Source organism: Pelobates fuscus, chromosome 2 (genome assembly GCF_036172605.1).
Source record: "Pelobates fuscus isolate aPelFus1 chromosome 2, aPelFus1.pri, whole genome shotgun sequence".
Lineage (NCBI taxonomy): Eukaryota > Metazoa > Chordata > Amphibia > Anura > Pelobatidae > Pelobates > Pelobates fuscus.
In genome coordinates, this window is record NC_086318.1 from 229,875,220 (window position 1) to 229,899,602 (window position 24,383).

Here is a 24,383-nt window from a genome sequence, read left to right on the forward strand (position 1 = left end):
GGGATGATATTATTACACAACACCTGCTTCCATCCTAATTTTAAAGTGATATATATAAATCTAATTGTTCCCCAACCAATCACCACACACTTATGCCTCTTTATGTCCTTCTCTGACATCACTTCCTTGGCCTGTTGAGATCTTTTTTTTTCCGGGAGTGCGCTACAGTATTCAGTATGTCTTCAGTTATCCCTGTTCTATATTGGGACTCTAAGGCCGATAATGCATACTTTATCTTTTATTATTGCTCCCATCTTGCATGTTGGGGTAGTACTTTTGCATTATGGACCCTGCAAACTTGGGGAAACAAGTAGCATCATGTGAGAAATGGATGGTGGATTTTAAGTATAGATTAGATCAGTTTGTACAAGCTATGCACACTATCTAGCCTTGCAAACGGAGCTGATCTCCAAATTCTCCCTTTAGTGCATTAAACTCTGCCTCCTAATTACTCTGAAGATCTGTCTTTATGTACTGGCTTTCCCCAACCAATCACCACACACTTGTACCTATTTAAGTCCTTCTCTGACATCACTTCCTTGCCCTGTCATTTTCTTAGGAGCCCGAGAGTGTGTTATAGTATTTAGTGTTTTTTTCTGGGACGACTTGACTCTGTTATTTTAGCTATTCTTACCTTAAAAAAAAATCCCTAATCTTGGTTTTGTGTACTTAATTATTCTACCTTCTCCTATCCTTGACCTGTGTTTATCCCTGTTCTATGTCATTCTTTGCTCCTTGTGTTAAGCCCAGGCACTCTAAGGTTTGGTAATACATACGTTATCTTTTATTATTGCCTTTAGTTTGCGTGTTGGGGTAGTACCTTCACAACAACTTCTACAGCAATACTAACTATCTCTATATGTCTAGCATATTATATTGAAGTGCTGCATATACAGAGTCCTTGCACCATGACCACTTGAAACATTTGAAAAAGTCATGGTATTTGAGCTTACGTTTGCATGTTGTAATGCTAAATTTTGCTTATCTGATCCTTGCTCTGCATTTTCCTAGTGCAGTTTTCAAAAGCCTTATATCTATTCAAAGAGTATTGCAAGGTACACTCCCTGATCTCAGGGCAGTGCTGGAACATACGTTTAAGTCCTGAGTTTAAGTGTTGCCTAACACTGACACAAAACAACTAATGTGACCCATAACCCTAACACCAACCCTAACTTAACTTAACAGGGTTTTTCACTCAGGTGAATTTCACATTTAAGGCCAAAGTAGACGAACAGGAAGCATATCTGACTTAGAGAATGTTTCCAGTGCATCCATTTTTACATTGAATTTGAAATTCACTTTGAATTCACTAGGATTTCTCACTTCAGTAAATTACCCTGTAAAAATCTTTCATCTCTGAATGAAATAATATATAATTGTGAAGTGTGTACTAGGGGAGGCATTGCTAAACTAATAGACCTGCACTCTCCAGAATAATTGTGTGGTATTATTTTATCCATTATCCTCTCTCTCTATTCAATTCTCTGTCTTTCTTTACCTCTCTCTGTCTTCCTCGCTCTCTGTATAATATATAGTTACTAAAAGTGGTGAGATCAAAGGTAAAAAGCTGTAGATCTAGGTAGTGGTATTAGAGACTAACAAGCAATGATGTCAAGTGTAATACTATACTGTTTTCATACTGTTAAATTATTCTTAGCCAAAACAATAAATAATTTATTTGTTTCTACCCACTTAAGTATTTTAAACTATATAATTTATCTCAGTGGAACATTTCACTGACTCTGTTGCTGGAATATGAAATTGGGACATTTGTTGAGGCAATGGCTATTTGTAAAAAATTGTACCTGTACATCAATTTTAGTGACATTGATTTCAAAGACAGTGAGGTTTTTAAAAATTAGTGATCGATGTGTTTAAAAGTACAGACGAATTGTATATGTCATGCAAGGGTCCATAAAGTGAAAACAAAAATATATTTGTAATAGTCATAAAAAATAATAGTAAAAAGCAAAGAACAGTCAGTTTGTCAAGTATGATGCATTTTCTAGTGGAGGCATAGGCAACCTTCGGCACTCCAGATGTTTTGGACTACACCTCCCTTGATGTTTTGCCAGTATTACGGGTGTAAGAGCATTATGGGGGATGTAGTCCACAACATCTGGAGTGCCGAAGGTTGCCTATCCCTGTTCTAGTGATATATAAAGCATTAGCTGGCATATTTTCTGTGTCAGCTTTGTCAGGATAATTCACTCATCCAAGTCCAAATGGCCCTATACCAAACAGGGTCAAATTATCTGGTGCTGTATGGGGCCATTTTGAATACAAAATACAAACACTGTTTACGCTATTTAACAATGCTGGGATTTTATAGAGCCGGCTCCAAACAATCCTGATTTTGGATTGGATTTCATTCGGGCTGAGTGTTGCTAGATATTTGAAAAAATCCGGACTCTGGGTCCAGATACTTAACATTAGGGCTCAGATCTTAAAAACCCAAACTATTTGCCTGCTAGCCATTCGGTTCTTTTTTTTTTAAATTTTCAAGAGTAGCGTCAGTATACAATTTTTTATTTATTTATTGGGGCTGAAGAAAAGATGATTTTAGCAGAAAAAAAAGACTTCTGAAGGTAAAGCATTTTTTTTTTACTTTCTTATATGTATTAGATTTTGACCCGCCACTATTGTAAGGGTGAGGAAGGTAAGCAGGGCATATTTTTTATCCAGAGGGAGCTTATGGACCTGCTTTTATTACCCTCTTATCCAAAGCCCATGTGTAGTGGTGGGTGGACATTCAATATCATGTCCAACCATCCTCCTTTGATTATTATTTAGCCTCCACTCACCAACCATGGGTAGGGCTTGGGGTAGACATCAGGTCCCCCCATGGTTATTAAATGAATAGCCCTCACCCGCCTCACAGGGACGGGGGGGGGGGGGGGGGGGCATTAGGTCCACTAACAGATGCTCACTATTTTGTTTTTACACAGTAAAAAACATCAGAATATACATTTTGAAAGGATCTATCATCTATTTGTATTTGCTTTCTCTGTAGACTTTTAGGTACTTTTGGGTACAGGGAGCACTGTTTCAGTGCTTCCTGCATGGTCCTGTTGCCCTGAACATAGCTCAAGCATTTCTAATGATCCACTCATTCTATGCTTCTTGGTGACCGTTCTCTAGTGTCCCCAAAAGCTGGACACCAGGGAACTAAGTCGGGATAGGACCAAAACTTTTTTACTTTCCTGCCAAAATCTGGAATATTGAAAAGAATTCTAAAGGTAGGGATGAGTTTTTCTCATTTTTTTTTTTACATAGAAAACATATATTTGCTTTCAAAACTTGATGAAAACATTATTATATTAAATAGACACTACAGCACTTTAAACAAACAATCCAATTCAGTTTGAGGAAGCACGGACTGTCAGGCTCTGCTGATTGGCTTAAAGCAATAAACTAATGCTCTACGCCAATAAGTAGCACCCCTTTTTATGAATTGGGGCTACTAATTGGCTTATAGTGTCTGCTGACTGCTCTAAACCAATTCGAAAAGAGTCTAGATTAGACAGGTCTTTAATTTTTTTACTTCAACTAAGAATGTGTAACAGTTAGAATATGTTGTAGTTTAATCTGGACAGGCATTAATATTGCATTAGGTGTACCATAAATAAATCAGCTACTTTGGGGTCATTTTCTGGTACATCCAAAATGATAGCCTTTCATTACCTGATATGACAGCTATCTTGATTATATGAAAACATTATAAAATATTCACCGAAACATTATACAATAATTTAGAACTCATAATGCACCACTTGACATTATCAGTATATCTCAGAGTCTCAGGATCTTGTCAATCTTCCTTTATTTCTTTTTTAACTTTGGAACATTCAATCAGTCATCTTGAACTTAAAGAATTATACGTAATTACGATCAAAAACTTAAATTTCATACTAATATCCTAACTAATCATTATCAACGTCAATTGATAGCACAATATAGAAAATGAAAAAAATAAGAGGCATGAACACAAAATAAAAATTAAATTAAAAAAACAGTTCCAAATAATAGAACAATATACAATTTTATTTCAACAGTTGTGTATATGAAAACACACAATCAGTTTATTTACAATATAGGATTTGTAGAGAATGACAATGGTAGTCCGTAATTTCCAAATCAGAAAACATTCTTTCAAAATTCTCTATTTTCATGTCATTAAAAGAATGCTTGAAATCCTATTATTAATATAAATTTTATGATGAATATTAGTCTTGATAAACTTTCAGTTTTTTATTGAATTGTCATAAGTAAAGGGATACTATAGTGTCAGGAATACAAACATGCCATTTAGCCCCCCTGCCTCCCTTGATCCCGTTAAAAAGGTGTAGACCTCACCTTCTGTCCAGTGCCATTTGGGTCTTGTTGCAACTGGCCCCGCCTTCTTGGCCGAGATCATCAAATTTGATGATCTCAGACAACCCAGTGCTTTCCCATAGGGATGGACTGGTATGCTATTGCATATGTATGGAAAAAACCCTGTGCTGCGCCAATCAGCATCACCTTATAAAGATGCATTGAACACATTAACAAGCCTGCAGGGAAACACCAGAGCAACTACGTTAAGTTGTTTATGTGACTATAGTGTCCCTTTAATTGTAGTTATATATTTTGATAGGTGATACACCATGGACTACTGCAAAATGATGTGTCATTGCCTGGTAAATCTAAAATAAGTGTTGATGCTAGATGGTTTATCATTCAGGGCTTTAAACAAACTTTATGATCACTGTGTTATATAGAATTGGGTTCCTAGATGTTGATGTAAGGTCTGTTTCCTAAATATAGATATTGTGAAGGAAAAGCAAAGTTGGCACAGTTGCACTGTCACCTCCCCAAATTTGTTTTAGATAAAATATTCTTGAAATGTTCATAACAACTGTTGGAATTTCAATGAATTTGCTATGCAGTCAAAAGATATCATAAGACAAAGTTGAGTCTACTTTGTCTAATAGTAGACCCTCAAGGTGACAAAAGGCAGAGCTATTACCATCAAGTTTTGCCACTTCTTACAGCTGTTGTGACTGCTATTGGAATAAGACATTATCTCGCTCATGACAATATAATATCTATGGAAGCTCCTTGGTGTCCTCCATAGCCATCAATGTGGTACTCTTGTGCTTTTGGGAGAGTACAACACTGACGTGAGCTCGCGGCGGATGAAGCGCCTGGAGCTGAAGATTGAAGATGGCGGTGCCCGTGGCAAGTATAACTCCCCTTAGTTGTAGCCCTGAGCCACCGCACGCCTGGTAATGATGTCACCACTGGGGGTCATTGCAAAATCTGCAAAGAATCCAGAAGGTGACAGAGCCACGCTAAAGGTCAGACTGCAAATGGTTGGGGGCAGAATCCTAACCTAAAATAAGATTTAGAATACACCTCAACAGAAATGAATTTGCTTTCATGTTGCAGGTATTGAAATCTAAAAATGCTAACATTTACTACAATATGGGGATTACTACAGAGGTACAAGTGTAAACTCTGTTCCGCAGTGAGATTATACAGGACCATTGTATCACACTGCCAGAAGGAAATCTCTGTTCCTCAGTAAAACCCATGTAAAATATGAATGGATATCAAAATATGGCTTTCAAAGCTGGAATGTCAGACATGAACATTGTTCAGTTAAGTAGCTTAGATAAATACATACATATAGTCCATGTGTATTAAAAACAAAAGAAATTGTAGAAATATGATTTATTGAGGTTCTGTGCTGAAGATGGACTGTCAAAAATCCAACTTGAAATGTGTAGTTGAGGCACAAAAATAATTTTATATATACTTCTGGGCATACTCCGGCCTTTTAGAACCCTATTCACCTCACCCAATTAAAAACTATTTTCAGTAGGTGGGCCATCTTGATTCAGGCACGGATAGGCACACCACCGATTAAGGGACTCTCCAGACAGTATGTGGCTGTCTCCTTTGTTTTATTTATTATTTACACAATGTATATTTCATCATCATAGCAACCACAACGCAATACAAAAAAGAATCTCACCCTGAGTATGCATACTTCATGTGATTCATGTTAGCAGGAAATGGTGTATGTAATATGCTAGAAGTATACATATATATGTAACATTTTAGGTAAATTTCTTCTATGTGGGTCGTTCATTGAAATGACACATGCACTTTACTTGTATATATAATAATATTATGTTTGATATCATGTACTGTATATGGCCTATTCTTTAATTATAGTCCTTTTTGTCATGGTTTTGGTATGCTTTAGTACGCTGGTTGATGTGTGTGTTAGGGTTTCAGTAGCCTGTGATTTAAAGTCTGGAATACATCTTCTATACTGTATAGTTCAGGTTAGCCTATGTTCACATGATGGGATTTACCACCCTAAACAGAGAGAGAGTGACTATGGCAAAAGCCTTGAAAGTGGCTAGACATTTGCTAAATGTGGAAGTAGGTAGAATGATAAGAAACATAGAAAAATGGTGACTGTGGTAAGAGAGTAATGCAAATAGTCTGCCCTGAGCCCAGTAAATGGAACTAGCAATATATTGGAGTGATAATAGAGTAAACGAAGGACAAGGAGAAGCAAACAAAGTATGATGATCACTGTAGGAAAAGGGATATGAATAATGTAAAAGAGCTTGAAATGAGTAGGTATAATAAATAAATGAGTGATGAGTCTATGGTATGTTCAGTAAGCATTGACGCCCAAAGGATATTTCACAATTTTAGTGTTTCAACCAGGAATTAAAACAGATTTAACTTTTAAACGGTAGAGATAATACAAACTGTAACAAAATAGACATTTGTTGATTGCATAAACAGTCACCTCCCATCTCAGTAGTTGTCAGTATCCCATTTGATCGTAATACCACCAGTGATTCTCCAGCAATGTTGCATATCTGGATCCTGCAATGTATAGCAATTCTTCTTGGCAATATTACTCAAACTCTGTCAAGATGGCAACAGCACTGTTCAAGTGTTTCCCCATATTCTCGTATTGAGGTTTGGGCTTTGATTGAGCCTTTCTTAGACATCCCCTTTTGTGGTTTGAACCTTGGCAGGGTATCTTTGATAGTGTGCTTAGTTTCATTATTCTGCTGTTAATTGTTATTATCCTCCCCCCTCAGGTGTCTTGAAGACTTTCCTCTATAATTTTCCAGTATTTGGCTTTATAGATTTGACATTCAATCCTCATAAGTCTCCCAGTAATTGCATATCAATAGCATCCCCAATTGCTACCATCACCATGCTACACACTCTGTCTGGTGATCTTAAGGTGATTAGTTGTGGTTGTTTTGCATTACACACTGGTGCATTCTCCTGGTGTGGGTAGAGCTCACTGCTGCTACTGGTTGCTAAGCGATTTGCTGCAACTGCAGGAAATCCAAAGGTGAGTATATTTCGTTTTATAGTTTTATTGCACATTTTGTAATATACAGTATTATTAAATATCTAATGCATTAAAAATCATGGCCATTTCCAAATTGAAGTAAACTTGAGTAAGGTTTGATTAGAGAGCTTGACACATTAAATAAATAACTGCTTTCTGTGATGGGTTTTTACTCTATTTGCCCATATTGGCAGCTGCAGAGATTGCTGGCATTAAAGCACCTGGCAGCTTCTTCTGCACATGTCGTGTGATGTGATCGGTTATGTGGATTGATGAGTTCACTGTAAAGTTTATAGAGAGACACACTTCATAAATTTGCAACCAACTCCCAACCAACGTCAACTAAAAAACCAAAATCCACCTTGACAACATGAACTCTTCTTGGCTGTACATGTCATGTTTGGAATATTAAGATATCTAACTGCCAAGTCTTGCCATGTTCAGCCAAGTACTTTTGCTTCGAGTTTTAGATAGTGGTTGACAAAAAAAAGGTTTTCTGAGTTTGAGCTGTTTTTAATTTTCATTAATGTAATATTACTGTCGACTGCAAATACTGCATTTTCAATGAATGCATTGTAACAGAGGAGGCCTTATAGGTCCATTCTTTTCTAGAGCATTGGGAGTTGTCCAAACTCTATTCTAAATTGTTTATGTTGAAAGCATGCCTAGTTTGTGACTTTAATTTATTCCCTATACTTGCTGGATTTGTTCTCTACTTCTTCTGCATGAGTGTGAGACTGGTCTCGAATGAAAAATGGCATGAGGTCTCCTCTGTAAACCTTAGAAGAAAAATCTCATGTCTGCTTATTCTTCTATGTAGTGTCTCTTCTTGCAGTCAAAACAGAGCCCATGAACAACAATGAAACCACAGCAACAACTGGAGATGGATCGCTTGACACTTTTACTGGGTCAGGTAAAGCAATGTGATCACATATTACACAAGTGAAGCCTTGCATTTTCTAATCCAGACTAATGCACACATCCTCTGACATCATTCAAAATATGGCAAGTTGGCAACAGCATTACTCAATTTAGAAAAAGTTGCAAAAGTGGAAATGGTCCAAACCTTCACGCCACTAAATGCTTCCAATTAGTTATCAAGCATAAATCTTCCTTAACAGTGAATGCATGGCAAGGAGCTTAAACTGTAGCTAGAATCTCCTTTTTTTGTGATTTATACTGGTCACGTCACAGTTATGTGCAGTTTAACATGTTTCACTAGGTCCCTCCTTTCCATTCTTACATTCCTCATGTAATTCAAGGCATGCAGTCAATCTACAGCTGAAGCTTTACTAGTATGTTTGCCAAGAAAGCAGTTCACAACACGGGACGTGGTTAGCGTGGCACATTTGTAGCTGGGTGAATAACAAATTGCAGTAATGCAGATATCCTTCATCCACCGAAATGTACGCAGACTAACCTACATTGTAAATACATGCTACACATAACATATACATGAATGGTATATGGGTATATGGGGTGCCAGCCTTATATATTTTTAGTTAATAGAGGTACATTTGTAAAATTCAATGTGGAAATTCTCCAAAAGGTTAGGTACGAATAGTAACATATTAGGAACTCTTGCTTCTTGTCACCTAGGAACAATCAAAGCCCGATATATGTTCACAGGCAAATACATGCCTTGTACATACAAAAGCAAATAGCACATGGTATACATGATTTTTATGAAACACAATAAGGTATATTGTATATGGGCTCTCATCATTGTGTTGGTCCTTGAGATGGACTATGAGCACATGCAATAAATAAACATAAGGATAATAAGGTAATTACCTACCACTGTGATTGGAGACAAACCACCATGATGCCCCAGAAACGCTAGTTTGCATGTTATAAGGAGATGTGTCTTGCGGACAAGCTAGGAATATAAAGAATAACCAATCCATAAATAGCAAAGATGGAGTCTACAGTGATCTCAAAATGGAACTTGTTTACTATTGGAGCACTAATATGGTGCTGGCTACCTGTAAGACAATATGGAAACTTCATGAATAAGGATACCACTAAAAACACGAAGAAATAGAAAGTCTAAAGAAAATGTACTATATTAAAAAAAAATCACAATGGTTGAAAGAACAATATGTAAATGAGAAGAATGGATCACAAAGAAAAACAATAGTTTATCCATTACACCAGGAATTGTGTTAAATTAACAAGGAATTTGAAAACCAAAGTTCTGCAAATGTAAACTTCATTCTTTCTCTAGCTCTGCTGTTTTCTTTAAAATTTTGTAAAATCCTACTCAATTCTGAGCAATTACTGATTTGGAATAAAATAATAAAACACATGTAAACAAAATATTCCCTAGTATTTAGTATTTCAGTGTACAAGATACGAAGCAGGAAATTGATTCCTCTGGGATCATTTTGAAGGGGTGACTAGAGGGGACACTCACAGTAAGTATAGCCCACAGTTCTTTTGTTGAGGTATTTTCACCAGTGTTTTTTTTTTGTAAGATCAATGCTTATATCTTTTTGACTAAATATCCGCAGTGGGCCACCCTGAGATGCATTGGCGGAACTACTGCTGGTGCTCTTAGAATGGACAGATTTCATAAATGACCCAAATTATACATGTGCCCAACAGTTTATCCAGACAGACATAATTTATTATTAGTACATCACTTTAGGGCAAGAAGGGAGTGGAATTATAGCACTACAGTACTGTATGGTCGTATGCTTACCATTTATAATGGAAATTTGCATGTTGAACTTTTCCCGAAGGGAAACCTTGTCACAATTTCACACTTTTATTAATGTAAATAGATTTTTTGTTTTATTATGACAACAAATATTTGGTGGCTGCCCTAAGTCCCTATGTGGAATAGCCACCACTTCTTCCAAGTGTTGATGAAACAAATTGTTGTGGTGGGCATTTTTATTTTAGGCATACTTTTGGCCCACTGATCTGATTTAATCACATCTTACAAATGAAAGAATTATGTTTCTATATTGTGCTAGACAAATGTTATGTATAGATGTAGGTTTTAGCTGTACATCTATGTAGGTATATATATATATAATAAGAATCAGATACAAATATAAATGTAGTAACGTACACATTTACCTCCAAGTCCAGTGGGCGTGAAAGAAGAAAGAAAATAATACATGTCAAATGCATATTTCATTGATCCCACAAGTCCAGTGAGTGAGTTGAGTGAGTTATTGCTGGGGATGTCAAGGGATGCATTGGGCGATGTTGTTTAGGAAGCCACATATAAAGAGAGGGGTGATCCAAGTCATGGATTAAGTTTTCTAGACCAATTGAGCTGCATGAAAATAGTGAATAGTTATTAGGAAGCCAAAATCCCACCAATATTCTAGACACATATAGTGTTTCTCTGCGTATTATTATTATTATTATTATCATGATATTTATATAGCGCCATTAAATTCCGCAGCGCTTTACAATGGGTGGACGAACAGACATGTAGTTGTAACCAGACAGGTTGGACACATAGGAACAGAGGGGTTGAGGGCCCTGCTCAATGAGCTTACATGCTAGAGGGAGTGGGGTAAAATGACACAAAAAGGTAAGGATAGTATTAGACTAGTGACAGTTGCAGAAGAGGAATCAGTTGGCAGCTATTAACAGTGTAATTGATACGCTTTTATGAAGAAGTGGGTTTTTAACGATTTTTTGAAGGAGTGGAGACTGGGTGAGCATCTAACGGAGGAGGGAAGCGAGTTCCACTGGAACGGGGCAGCCCTCGAGAAATCTTGAAGGCGAGCATCAGAGGTGGGAGTACGGACAGAAGATAGATGTAAGTCTTCAGCAGATCGTAAGGGCCTAGACGGGACATACTTGTGTATAAGGGAGGATAGATAGGTGGGAGCAGCATTATGTAGAGATTTGAAAGCAAGAACCAGAATTTTAAATTGAGCTCTATATTTTATAGGGAGACAATGTAGGGACTGACAGAAGGGTGAGGCATTGGAGGTGCGGGCGGACAGGAAGATGAGCCTCGCTGCCGTATTCATTATGGACTGTAACGGCGCAAGTTGGGAGCACGTAAGACCACTGAGAAGCGGATTACAGTAGTCAAGGCGAGAAAGGACAGTGGAATGGACCAACACCTTAGTCGCATCTGGCGTTAAGTAGGGGCGGATGCGCGCAATGTTTTTGAGATGGAAATGACAGGATTTGGTGATAGATTGAACATGAGGCTTCCTTCCCCTCCAAAATCTGATCTAATAAGGAGAATTGGGAATGCCTAGAAGATGTACAGAAAGCTAGTAAGCAGGTTTATTTTCCCAGAGGCGACATGGTCCACCCAAGAGACTCCCAAGTTCCTCCATCATGTTAAGTCAGTGTGATATTTTTGTAGGAGGGGGAAGTAGTTTTTGTCATAAAGGGTGTGAAGATCCCCAGCAAGCTTAATGCACAAGTAAGTGATGCTGGTTAAGCTAATATGAAACAGAAATACTTTCCACAAGTGACATAAGTATATATTTTCTATCTTTACTGGGAGCATCTCAGATTTTGTTAAGTTCATACCCTGGAATTATCGAATATTTGTGTAAAAGATCTGTTATGCTGGTATAGAGATATCGCGTTTTGTGAGAGTAAGGAGTACATGATTGGCTACTGTAAAAATCTCACCTCTAATACCAATCCTGCAGGGAATCCAAGGTTTGTGAGGAATGTGAACAGCAAGAGCCCAGGAGACAGTCAAGCACCTTTTCGGTATCTAAAGTGATCACTGCCATCAGGAGATTTTTATAATGCTTATACCAGATAAATTCTATACATCTATGTGTGCTGTCTGCTGCCTGTCTGTTCAGATAAATCTCACCTGGTCAGGATACATAACATTTTTCATATATGGATTCAGTCTATTGGCCATGACCTTTGTTATTATCTTCACATCAGCATTTAGTGATAAGTGATAAAGGACGTTAATGTCCTGAATCACTGAGATCTTTGTCTGGCTTTGGAAGAAGGCATACATTAGCAGTGACCATGTCAGAGAGCAGTTTGTCTCCCCAAAGTAATGTGTTAAAAACCGCACATAGTCGTGTTAGTACGGATTCTCAAATATATTGTAATATAAGGCTGTGAATCCACCTTGGCTGGTACTTTTATGGGGCTTAAAAGAACCTAAGGCCGTAGCTATTTCTTCAGTTGTCATCTGCTAAGGGCTATTTGGGGAGCTGTAGGGAGTCTAGAAATTGTGTGGAGAGGGTGTTGCACTCAGATTCAACTCCTGGTGAGAGGGGAGTGTGATTGTATAAAGTAGCAAAATATTGTTGGAAAACTTTCTTATTGTTTTGATTGAGTCACTAAGGATGTCATCAAGGTTAGGTATTTTAGATATTTTATTTGACTCTTTTATTTTTGAGGCATCGGGCTATAAAGAGTCAGCCTTGTTCCCTTTTTAAAAAACAAATAGTTTTGTTCAAATACGGTAAGTGCTTTAGAGGTGTATGAATCTCTTTAGGGTCTCTCTGGTTGCGGTCAATTTTGTAAGGAGGTGGGTTGTAGGATTTTGCTTATGTATTGTATGTGGTTAAGCTCATCCCTAGAGTCAGTGATTTGTTTGATTTGTTTAAATGAGGAGGCCAGGCTAATTAGTTTGCCTCTTTTGACTGGTTTATGGATCGCCCCAAAATGTAGTTGGCAATGTGATTGAAGGTGCATTAGTGGTGAAGTATTTAGTTATGTCTTTAGATATGGCTTCCACCAAACTCTTATTGTGTTACACAAAGCAGATGGAGCCTGCACGTCCAGGGTCGATTTAGCTTAGGAATAGAAAGTGTAAAGTAGATATCTGCATGATCAGAACAGGTTATGAACTTGATCTTGGAGTCAGTGACCCAATGTGCCATACATGGGGAAATAAGAAAGTGGTCTATCTTTGAGTATGAATTCTATGGATATAAGTAATAGGTAGAGTGTAATGTGGAGGGGTGTTGTACTCTACAAAGATCCAGGAGATTTGAGAGGTAAGAAATTACAAAAATAAAGCAGTATTCCTGGATGGCCATACGTTTGTAAAATCCTTTGCCCTCCTGTTCCGGAGGCTGGGAAGTGAACTGCATTGCCATCCTCACTAATAAATAAAGCGTGGAAACCTATATTCAGGAAAGAGTTAGGTGGAGGGAAAGGAAATGTGAAGCTAGAATATTAGTGCAATAGGCGCAACAGCTCTTTTAAAAATAGCATAGCAAATATGAAGAGGGGGAAGATGGGGAGGGAGCGTGCACTCTCTAGGTATTATCCAGCTATTAGAGATAAGTCTAGGCTCCTATTTGCAGGAGGGTTGGGATGGATGGATGAATGGTGTGTTTCCGATTCGTAATATTGTATCTGTATTAAACATATTAAACATATGCTGCCTATTCAGTGATGAGGTATGCAGGTGTAGGATTCTAAGAAGAACCTCTGTGGTCCCAACCAAACTCTATAGCATGAACAACTGAGGAACAGGTAGGTATATAGCGTGTGAGTTTTAGTCACTAACATAAAATTGTTAACTATAAACATGGCAGTAACACATGGCTGAATTATGTGTGTCAAACGCAGCATAGATTAATGCAGTGTAGTGAGAACATAATCACACATTTGTGCACATTTGTACTATACATTAACAAACAGTAGTGAACATGATAATAAACTATTTCAATTGCTTAATATGAGTATTACTTTAGTGATGCTAGAGAAAAGGCTGAGTAGTTAGAGTTGGCAATAAGTGTCATTACCTTTAAATATGCTGACTTCCCTCCACCTGACCCCTCCCCCCTTCCCTGGCAGTATTTGACATTACTTTCATCAGTAGCAGTGTACAGCTCTAGGAGCACTTAAGAATTAATATTATATATATAAAAAATATATAAATTTATAATCAGTAAACAGGAGTTTGCGAACAGTACCCTCTCAAATGTTTGGAAAGCAATGACACAAGTCAGGTCGCCTACAACTCGGAAACTCAATATGCAGAAAAGCAAAGTTTATAGTGTCAATAGAACCCACCGTATTATATACCAAGAGTGGGCTATAAGCCCTGGTCTAATATTATGGACAAATAGTAAACATATGGTGAGCTCAGTGAAACGATGAAAGTAATAGTCAAGCATCAAGCTCTTGTTGAACAAAGCATTGGTGAAACTTTTAGCAAATTTAACGATGTAATAACAATATATATATCGTTATATAGCTTAATCATTGTTGGGTGAGAGCTTAAGTAAGTGGCCTCAGATCGTGCCGTGTTCAAAGTTCTGGGTTCCAAATCCTGAAAGAATTGCACTTGATGTCCAATTGTAAAGGGGAGTTCCGAGCTACACTCATAAGTGCCTCTTTAACATGAAAATAGTGCTGTTGGATTATGCAAGGCACTGTGGGCCTGCTCCAAAAAGAGCACCAGGGAGTGTCAGGGAGAAGGTTTTAACTTAGGGTGGAGGTAAGTATGTCTATGCTGACTGATTCAGAGAGCCCACTGCTGCAAATGGTGTTCCTATGTGAGCAGTTGCTCAAGTCGTCCTCTTCATTATCTTTGAGGATCCTCTCTTGCTCTTGATGCTCAGTCAAAGAAGCTTTGTGGGAGTTAGTCATCGAAATCACTTCATCTAATTTTCCTTCCACCTCATGTGCGTGTGGCAAGGTCAACTAGGCCTTCTCTTATAGGAGTGAGATGTTTATTAATTTCCTCCACAATGTGTGTCTTGATATATTTGAAAAGTACTTGCAGGTCCTTTTTGTTGAGAGTAGATGATTAATTTGACAGACTGTATAAATTGTGGGTCAGGCTCAGACTCAGATATAGGTAAGTTAACTGGAGGTGTGCCTTTCTCCAGTCGGCTTTAGGATACTGTGGCCACTTTGGATGCTGTTTTGATTTTTGGTCATCTATAAAACATACTGGTGGACCTCTAAACTAGTGGTTTAGAGGTCCACCAGTATGTTTTATAGATGACCACCTTGAGATTAGTTGCTTATGTTAGCTGAAAGATAGGTGTTTAGAATTCAGAATTTTAAATGTCAATCTGTTTGCATTCAGTGGATATATGAATATTTAGTTTAGCCAAATATTACCTATGCCACTAACTTATTGTAATACATATGATGTGAAACAAATGAGGGATATTTAGCCACTTTTCAAGATCAATCACATCAAATAATATCAGGAATAAAACATGTACACACATGTAAGATTATTCACTAAAGTGGAAATAGCCAGGAGCCAAGTGAGTATCAAAATGTTGAACTGTTTTCAGTTCGGCTATTTTAGCCTTATCCTCCTGAGACCCAGTCTATTACCTTGTGTCCTCCGTACTGGATATTTCGTTCACATGCATCTCCTATTATTCTTTTGAGCTACTCTATCAATCCCTGCTATGTTGTAAAGAGGACATCCTGGGCTTTCCACGTGATAGGCTGGGATGCTGGGAACTTCCTCTTCAGCAAAAATGGATGACATATTGGAAGATAATTTTTTCCTCGGTTCCAAGTGGGTTCAATTTGAATTTAACATTTAAAATTGACTTTGAATTCAGTTTAAATTCATGGCAATATTCACTTTTGTAAATAACTCTAAAAAAGAATTATTCACTGAAGAATTGAAAATACTTTGAATTCCCAACAAATCACACAAGTGAATAGCCCTGATATACCTATATATTTCAATCATACTTTATTAAACATAAAGATTAAAGATCTTACATTTTCGATTAGGTCTGTAAATATGCTAAATATATGCCTCTAGATCCCTTGTATGTCTTAAGCATTTAACGGTACCCTTTATTGTTTTTACACTACTTAAACTGAGTTGAAAGGAAACAGTCCCAGTGCTTTCCAGGGTGAAGCATAGTGCTCATTGCACTTCCTTGAATGCTGCACCCCTTGTTTGATCTGCAAGAGAATACTCCAGGTTGCTAAGGAAACCTTAGGCTGCTTAAACTATTTAGCTTGGATATTCTCAGCATAGCCAATTGAGCTAAGTATATAGAGGATATTATATTCTTCTGTCCTTTACTGCCTTCTGTTCCTGTTGCTTATCTTCTGCATGCCCCCAACATGCAGCGGCAGGACAGTTCCGATTTTCGTGTCCCGTCCCGACTTTGCCTATGTCCCATTTTAGGTATGCTTCTGACGTATCTGAATTCTGATTTATCTTGCTAAATTTACTCACTAGAGAAGACAAACATGCTTCTCCCTGTAGTTTATATACTCACAAACTTTCTTATCACTCCAGCTTTATATTAATGCGTTTTCTCTGTTCACCTCTGCCTGTGTATAGTGTTGTTTTCCTATTTGTTCTCTTTCAATTGTAGTTCCGTTTAGGAACCTAAATATATACTAATGATTGTATATAAATGATCAAATTATTGTACATTCTTCCTCCTTCAATACTGCCATCTGGAATGCACGCTCTGTTTGCAATATTACAAAATCCACTGCTATCCACGACCTCTTCATCTCTCGTTCCCTAGATTTACTAGCCTTAACAGAAACATGGCTCTCCCCCTCTGACACTGCTACCCCTGCATCTTTATCCTTTGGTGGTCTTCAACTTACCCACAACCCAAGACACTCTAAATGTAAGGGTGGTTGTGTAGGGTTTTTCCTCTCACCTCACTGCTCCTTCAAACCTCTACCAACCCCCTCTTCCCTCTCTTTCCCATTATTTGAAATTCATTTGATTCACCTTGTCAAACCCTTCACTGCTAACATTGTTGTTATTTATCGCCCCCCTGGTTCCACTCTCCTCTTCCTTGACCACTTTGCTGCCTGGCTACCCTACTTCCTCTCTTCTAATATTCCATCCCTAATTCTCGGAGACTTCAATATTCCCATTAACCCACCTTTGACCTCAGCAGCCTCTAAACTACTTTCATTTACTTCCTCCCTCAGGCTATCTCAGTGGGCCAATTATCCCTTTCATGTAGCTGGCAATACCCTCAACCTCATTTCTCATGCACGTACAGTATCTAATATCTGCAATGCTCCATTTCCTCTCTCTGATCACCACCTCTTATCATTTGCTCTCGAGTACCCCCTCACCCAACAAACTCAGCCTAACCCCCCTTAACTCAGTATGAACCTTAAGTCTATTGACCTCCGGCAGCTGCTATCCATCACTTCCCTGTTCTATCCCTCACTGGCCATCTCCACATATAACACTACCTTCACCTCTGCCTTGAACGCTGCAGCCCCGCTCCAAACATGCACCTCGAGGAGGACACGCCCCCAACCGTGGCATACTAAATCAACACGCTACCTGTAAAGATGCTCCCATTGTGCTGAACGCTCCTGAAGGAAGTCTCGCACCCAGGCAGACTATCTCCATTATAGATTCATATTGTGTTCATACAGCGCAGTCCTTGCCCTCACCAAACAGTCATACTTTTCCTCTCTCATTAGTTATTATGCTCCCGCAATCCCAGGCGTCTCTTTGACACCTTTAACTCTCTTCTTCGCCCTGCTGTGGTCACCCCCTAAACTAACCTCACAGCCGATAGCTTTGCATGCTACTTTACCGACAAGATTGAACAGCGAAGGAAGTAATTCTCACCACCTTGCCGTTATCTTTCTCAACTACACGTTGATTATTATAAACCCTTCAGATTTTCTCCCGGCTACTGAACAAGAGGTGGTTGCGCTTCTCCTTTCCTTTCGCCCCACCACTTGCCCGCTTGGTCCTGTCCCATCTCACCTTATCAGATCTCTCTCCCCTTGTCTTGTGCCTTCCTTAACAGACATCTTCAAATGCTCTCTCTCTCTTCTAGGGTTGTCCCTGCTGACCTTAAAAATGCCACTGTAGTATAAGGGTAGGATATTAGATATAACTCGAATGGTTATCCAGGAGTAATATAGGAATTATATCACATATATCCCAAGATAAAATCTGAAAAGATATACTTTAAAAGCAATATAAGTAAAAAAGAAAATGCTATTATGTATTCAAGTTGGTCACACCATATGCAACCCTTATTCAGCACTAATGTCAAAATTGCTGATCAAAAAAATAAACATAACATTCAACTTAAAATTCATAAAATATGCTGCATAAAAATCCACAATTGTTGCAATTAATACAGTCTTTGCTGGACATAGTCTTGTAAATTGTTCATTTTAGTCACTGATAAGTAAAATAAATCCCACTTAAAATTGGGTATTATAAAAAAGGCTGCATGAAAGTCAACAATAGTAGCAGCTGATATAGTCTTTGCTGGATACAATTGTATAAATATTATGTTTCTATGTGAGCTGGTAGCAGTTTACTGAATTAACTGGGGTATATTTGCTAAACAAGCAATTTTAATATAGTACAAAAAACAATATTTTTCTTCTTCAGACGATGTATATATATGTTTGTACACTGCTGGTATTTGCAATGGGCTTGAAGATCATAGGCAAGGATCTTAAGTTTTAAATAATTCTTCCGGTCTATGGGAAGATAAAATAAGAATCCATAGTGCTTTCTGTATAAAAAAACACTTTTATTTAACAAATAAATAATATTAAAATACACTCACAATCTGTGCCAAGTGGATATGGAAAGATGGATGTTAGTTATTGGCAGTGTAGCATGGATCCTTCAGTCCGGCCGGAGATGGAGAGACACTGCTTTGAGCCGCGTGCGTGTCACCGTTCACCCTTCTGTGCGTTCCAATTCCGACTCAGTAACAATTTGCGGTAAGTGCCGAAAACAAGCAGACCTTACGCGTTTCGTGAGATACGTCTCATTTCATCAGAGGATAGCTTTTGGATTTGGCTATGGTTTATTAATCCTTTGATTGCCTAAATATATTAACTGGTTGCTCTTCATTATACAGTGATCATATTAGACCAGCAATTCAATAAAAAATACAATAAAAAATACAATTGAGCAAATAACAGTATTAAAATGACCTTAGAATTATATATAGAAATTTTACACTCAAAATAGGTTCAAATTAATAGAAATTTGCAGTGTTCAAAAAACAATTGGTAATACATATACACATGTGCTGGATATATAAACAGACAGAGTTTGTAGAAGATTAAATGTTAAACACTATGATGGGTTATAAAAAGTAAACATATTAGTTATGCCACTGTAGTACCTATCCTGAAAAAAAACATCTCTTGACCTGTCTTCCCCCTCTAACTATCGTCTCATATCCCTGCTCCCTTTTTCCTCAAAGCTTCTGGAAAGACTTGTCTTTACTCGTATGTCTCACTTCCTCAATTCCAACTCACTCCTTGACCATCTTCAATCTGGCTTCCGCCCTCTCCACTTTACTAAGACTGCTCTTATCAAAGTTACTAATGACCTAATCGCAGCTAAATCTAAAGGTCACGACTCCATAATAATTATGCCTTTGACACCATTGACACCATTGACCATGCTCTCCTTCTTTAAACTCTTTAATCACTCGGTCTCTGTGACTCTGTCCTCTCGTTGTTTTCCTCTTATCTCTCCCAACGCTCATTCAGTGTCCCCTCTTCTAATGATACCTCCTCCCTTCGGCTTGTCTCGGTTGGAGTCCCCCAAGGCTCTGTCCTTGGTCCACTTCTATTTTCTCTTTATACTGCCTCACTTGGCAAATGTATTACCTCTTTTGGATTCCACTACCACCTGTGTGCTGATGACACCCAGATATATCTTTCCTACTGGACCTCTCCCCTGCCGTCCTGCAACATGTCACTGCTTGCCTTTCTTCCATCTCTGACTGGATGTCCTCCTGCTTTCTAAAATGCAATCTCTCTAAAACTGAGCTCCTTGTCTTTCCTCCTCCTAATACTGATCCTCCTCTTTCACTCTCCCTTCAAGTTAGTGGTATCCACATAAGTCCATCCTTGCAAGCGCGCTGTCTTGGCGTCATACTTGATTCTGACCTCACCTTTGAGCCTCACATCCAGTATGTTGCCAAATCCTGTAGATTCCATCTTAAAAACATAGCCCGCATCCGCCCCTTTCTTACGCACAATGCTACCAAGGAGCTTGTCCGTGCTCTAGTAATTTCCCGCAGGGATTATTGTAACCCTCTCCTAATTGGTCTTCCCAAAAGCCGTATTGCCCGCTACAGTCTGTAATAAACGCTACCGCCAGACTGATTTTCCTCTCTAGTCGGTCCTCTCACACCTCACCCCTCTGGCATTGGCTTCCTGTATCCTATAGAAGTCAATTCAAAGTGCTAACCCATACCTATAAAGCACTGAACAATTCTAGCACATCTTATATCTCTTCACAGATCCATAGGTATGCTCCTCCTTGGTCTCTCCGCTCTGCCCGTGACCTTCTCCTGTCCGTTTTTCGCACCCGTACGGCCAACTCATGCTTGCAAGACGTCTCGCGGGTGTCTCCTTTCCTATGGAATAGCCTGCCTACCGCCATCAGACTCTCCCGTAGTCTTGCATCTTTTCAGAAGTGCCTTAAAACCCATCTCTTTAGGAAAGCTTATGGCCTCCCAGAGTAACCTCTACCTCACATACCTGTCTCTTGCTCTCTCCTAAAGGGCAGCACTCTACTCTCTCATCCAGCTCTGCTTCACTCCAACTTTGATTGCTATTTCCTGTTCTACTGTGTTTTATACTCCACCTCCTATAGACTGTAAGCTTGTTTGAGCAAAGTTCTCTTCAACCTATTGTTCCTGTAAGTTTTCTTGTAATTGTCCTATTTATAGTTAAATCTCCCCTATTACAATATTGTAAAGCACTGTTGGCGTCTGTTGGCGCCATATAAATGGCAATAATAATAATAATATTAATAATCAGTACAATCATAAAATCTGGAAATTTCGCAACATTTGTTTTGTCCCTTTTAGGTCATTCTATTTTCTTTATAGAACTTTGGTCCATTCTGCTACTCTAAATTTTAATGTGCATCCATTGTGTTTGACTCACTGCTAAGTTTGTTATTGAATTATTGCCACTGAGATTATTAAATTGAAATATATTGTTATACTTGTGTATGTACCTTTTGTACAGTGCTAACACATTTGTTGGTGCTTTGTAAATAATAGTACAGGATTTTGTGATATCTCAACAGGCAGGAGAACACATAGATTCGTGTTATTCTGAAGAATACTTTTTCATTAAAAGCTTAGATTCAAAAGAAATAATTGTTGAGCACTGTTTGAAAAAAAAAAGTCAACAGTAGCTGATCAATCCTTATCTGAAATGGAGGCACATCGAGTCCAGATCACTTCCATATAGTTGAGTAGTGTGCAATAAAGCCCTTTAAAGTGAGATAATGATAAAGAAGGCTACTATCCCAATCGAGGACTAATTAAGGAAATAAATTCCCAAGGAAGCAGATTTACTAATGGTTCTGTTGTGAGGGTTGAGCAAAATAGGCTTTAAAATATATATTGAGAAATTTATCACGGTTTTGCCGACACTTTTAAATCAAATTTTGGGCCAAATATATTAATTCTGTTGATTTATTTTTAATCTGTTGCCTCTTTTGCACCCTAGCCATCATTTTTTTTTTAATATATGTAATTTTTCAGTGACACAATGGCTTTATAAATCTTTCCACCACTTTTTCTGACACAAAAGTGTTCTTTTTTTTTATTCTCTTTTGCCTGCCACTCTACTTTGATTGATTTTCTAAAAATGGAAATTTCTGTGAATACTGGTGGAGTTTGCTGTGAAAAAAGCACCACTTTTTAGATCACTTTTAGTATACTTTAATAAATGCTTTTAAAATAATGATTTTTTTAACGGTTTACTTAAAGCACCGTTACTATGTCAGTGAATTACAATGTTCATGGTGCCTGAGTATGTATACAGAGTTTAACTCCAATGCTGCCAAAGGTATAACTCCACCTCTGACCACGTCATTAGGGCATCAATATCCAGCTTAGTGTTCCAGGCTAGCTAATGTCAATTTTGTGATTATTTCTATGCACACAACTGCATTCATTGACTGAGAGACGTCACTTGATGCTCTCTGCCAATGAATAGCTGGTGGATTGACTTCCAGCTTCTCCTGCTCTGGAGTCACCAGCCCCCAATAGAATGGAGTAAAAATGTGTTTAAATGTATCTTTCCCCCATTGCCACACTGGTTTCACCGTGGCTATCTCCTGATGATCTCATAGGAAAGCATTGGGAGGCTATTGCGCATGCGCAGCAAATGCAATATAAACACTGCCTTTTCTCTGAAATGGAGGGACAGGCTATAGACAATAGAACAACTGCGTAAAGGTGTATTGGCTCTGGTGACTATAGTGCCCTTGTAACCATCACTTTTCATAAATATCCCCCATTGTATTTTGAGTTGTATAACTGTGATATTGTACATTTTTGTCCATAATAAATATGTTGTCAGAATAAGGCATTGAAGTTTTCCCCATACATTGGCCTATATTTCCACACAGCAACTTATTGATTGGGTATCAGTAAGCAATGGGCCAAGTTTGTTATAAAAAAACAAACAGAAACAAAACAACACTAATATTCCTTACCTCAAAGACTCAATGTACCTGACTTAGAGTATTTTGGGGTCTTACAACACTCGAGGCATGATTCTATGATTGGTACAATCAGATACTGACAAGCTGGTGATTATTAATATGGCTTTTACTAACTAAACCAGGGGTTTAGGGATCCTCAAGGACCCCCTACCAGTCCAGGGTTTAGGGATTACCTGGGTGTGTCTAAGGTGTTTTTTTTTCTAAACACCTTAGACACACCCAGGTAATCCCCAAATCCTGGACTGGTAGGGGGTCCTGAGGACTGGGTTGAGAACCCCTGAACTAAACTAAGCTGGAAACCAGGCTGTGTCCATGCTTCAAAAACAGAACTGTTAAGTAACTGTTAATGACTGGTAATTAGTCACTGCTGTATGATTAACATATCCTATATAGATAAAAGACATGGAATGCTAAGTAAGATCTTGTTTCCATGCTGTATTCTAAAATGTAACACTTGTTGCTATCTGACTGAAAATCACAGATGTTTCATCTAACTGCAAAGAGGAAAATACGAGTTAAAGGGACTCTTGAGTGCCAGGACAACAAATCCATTTTTCCTGGCACTGCAGAATCCTGCAGTGCCCCCCTGCCTCCCATCCCCCATCCCATGTTGCTGAAGGGGTTAAAACCCCTTCAGTGACTTACCTGAATCCAACAAAAACGTCCCTCGGCGCTGGGTAAGGCTCCGCCCACGCTCCTATCTATCTATCTATCTATCTAACGATATATATAATAGCAAACCAGTAACCATCCTCATGCTGATGATTTGCATTAACTATGAAACAGCTGTTCATGAGTGGTTCACTGGCTTTGCATCTTTTCAAAGTATAGCACACAAGGGACTTAGAATAGTATAAAAAATAAGACTTAGCTTTTATTCAGTGAAGGCCAGTAAAAATCAACATTTCAGTTCACCACGGAACTTTCCTCAGGATAACAGGACAACCATGGTACACGTATTTAAATACCTAAAATCATAATGAATATATTACACACAGTGAATACTCACCGCCCTCGACCCCAGTGATTGTGCCAGCTGACTTCGCAAAATCGTGGGATAAGTTTGACCCGCTAGGGATCTCCAGCAGTAGTAAAGCGAGCTTGCCAGATGCGTATCGTAACCTACACTCTTTCCATGGCACTTTAATTTGCTGTAGTTGCCTTCCAGCGGTTTCCGTGGCAACCAGCTGGAAGGCACATCTCGCTAGGTAGCACGCTTTACTACTGCTGGAACTCCCTACCGGGTCAAACTTACACCTGCGAAGTCAGCTGACAGCATAGTTGTTCTGGTATCCTGATGAAAATTCCGAGGTGAACTAAAATGTTGATTTTTACTGGCTATCACTGAATAAAAGCTAAGTTTTATTTTTATACTATTCTAAGTCCCATGAGTGCTATCCTTTTAAATTGATATAATATATATATTATATTATATTATTGTAGTTATATATATAAAATTTATTATATTACAGATGCTCCTCACTTACCGACCGGGTTCCGTTCTTACGGCCCTGTCGTAAAGCAAATTGGTTGGTAAGTGAGGCGGGAAATGTCTATGTTTGGGGAAATTTTCTCAAACAT

The 24,383-nt window shown here is 38.4% G+C and overlaps 1 protein-coding gene across 8 annotated transcripts in view; it reads left to right on the forward strand.

The window, feature by feature from the left end:
- EYA4 (EYA transcriptional coactivator and phosphatase 4) overlaps positions 1-24,383 on the forward strand; it is a 299,656-nt gene that overhangs the window by 195,439 nt on the left and 79,834 nt on the right. For 4 of the 8 annotated variants that reach the window (XM_063443239.1, XM_063443241.1, XM_063443242.1 and 1 more), the window contains one exon: positions 8,199-8,291. The exons of 3 other annotated variants lie outside the window; for them this stretch is intronic. In XM_063443239.1, coding sequence (XP_063299309.1) covers positions 8,199-8,291 — 93 coding nt within the window. The remainder of the gene's footprint in view (positions 1-8,198; positions 8,292-24,383) is intronic. One more of the 8 variants, XM_063443240.1, reaches the window with a different exon arrangement.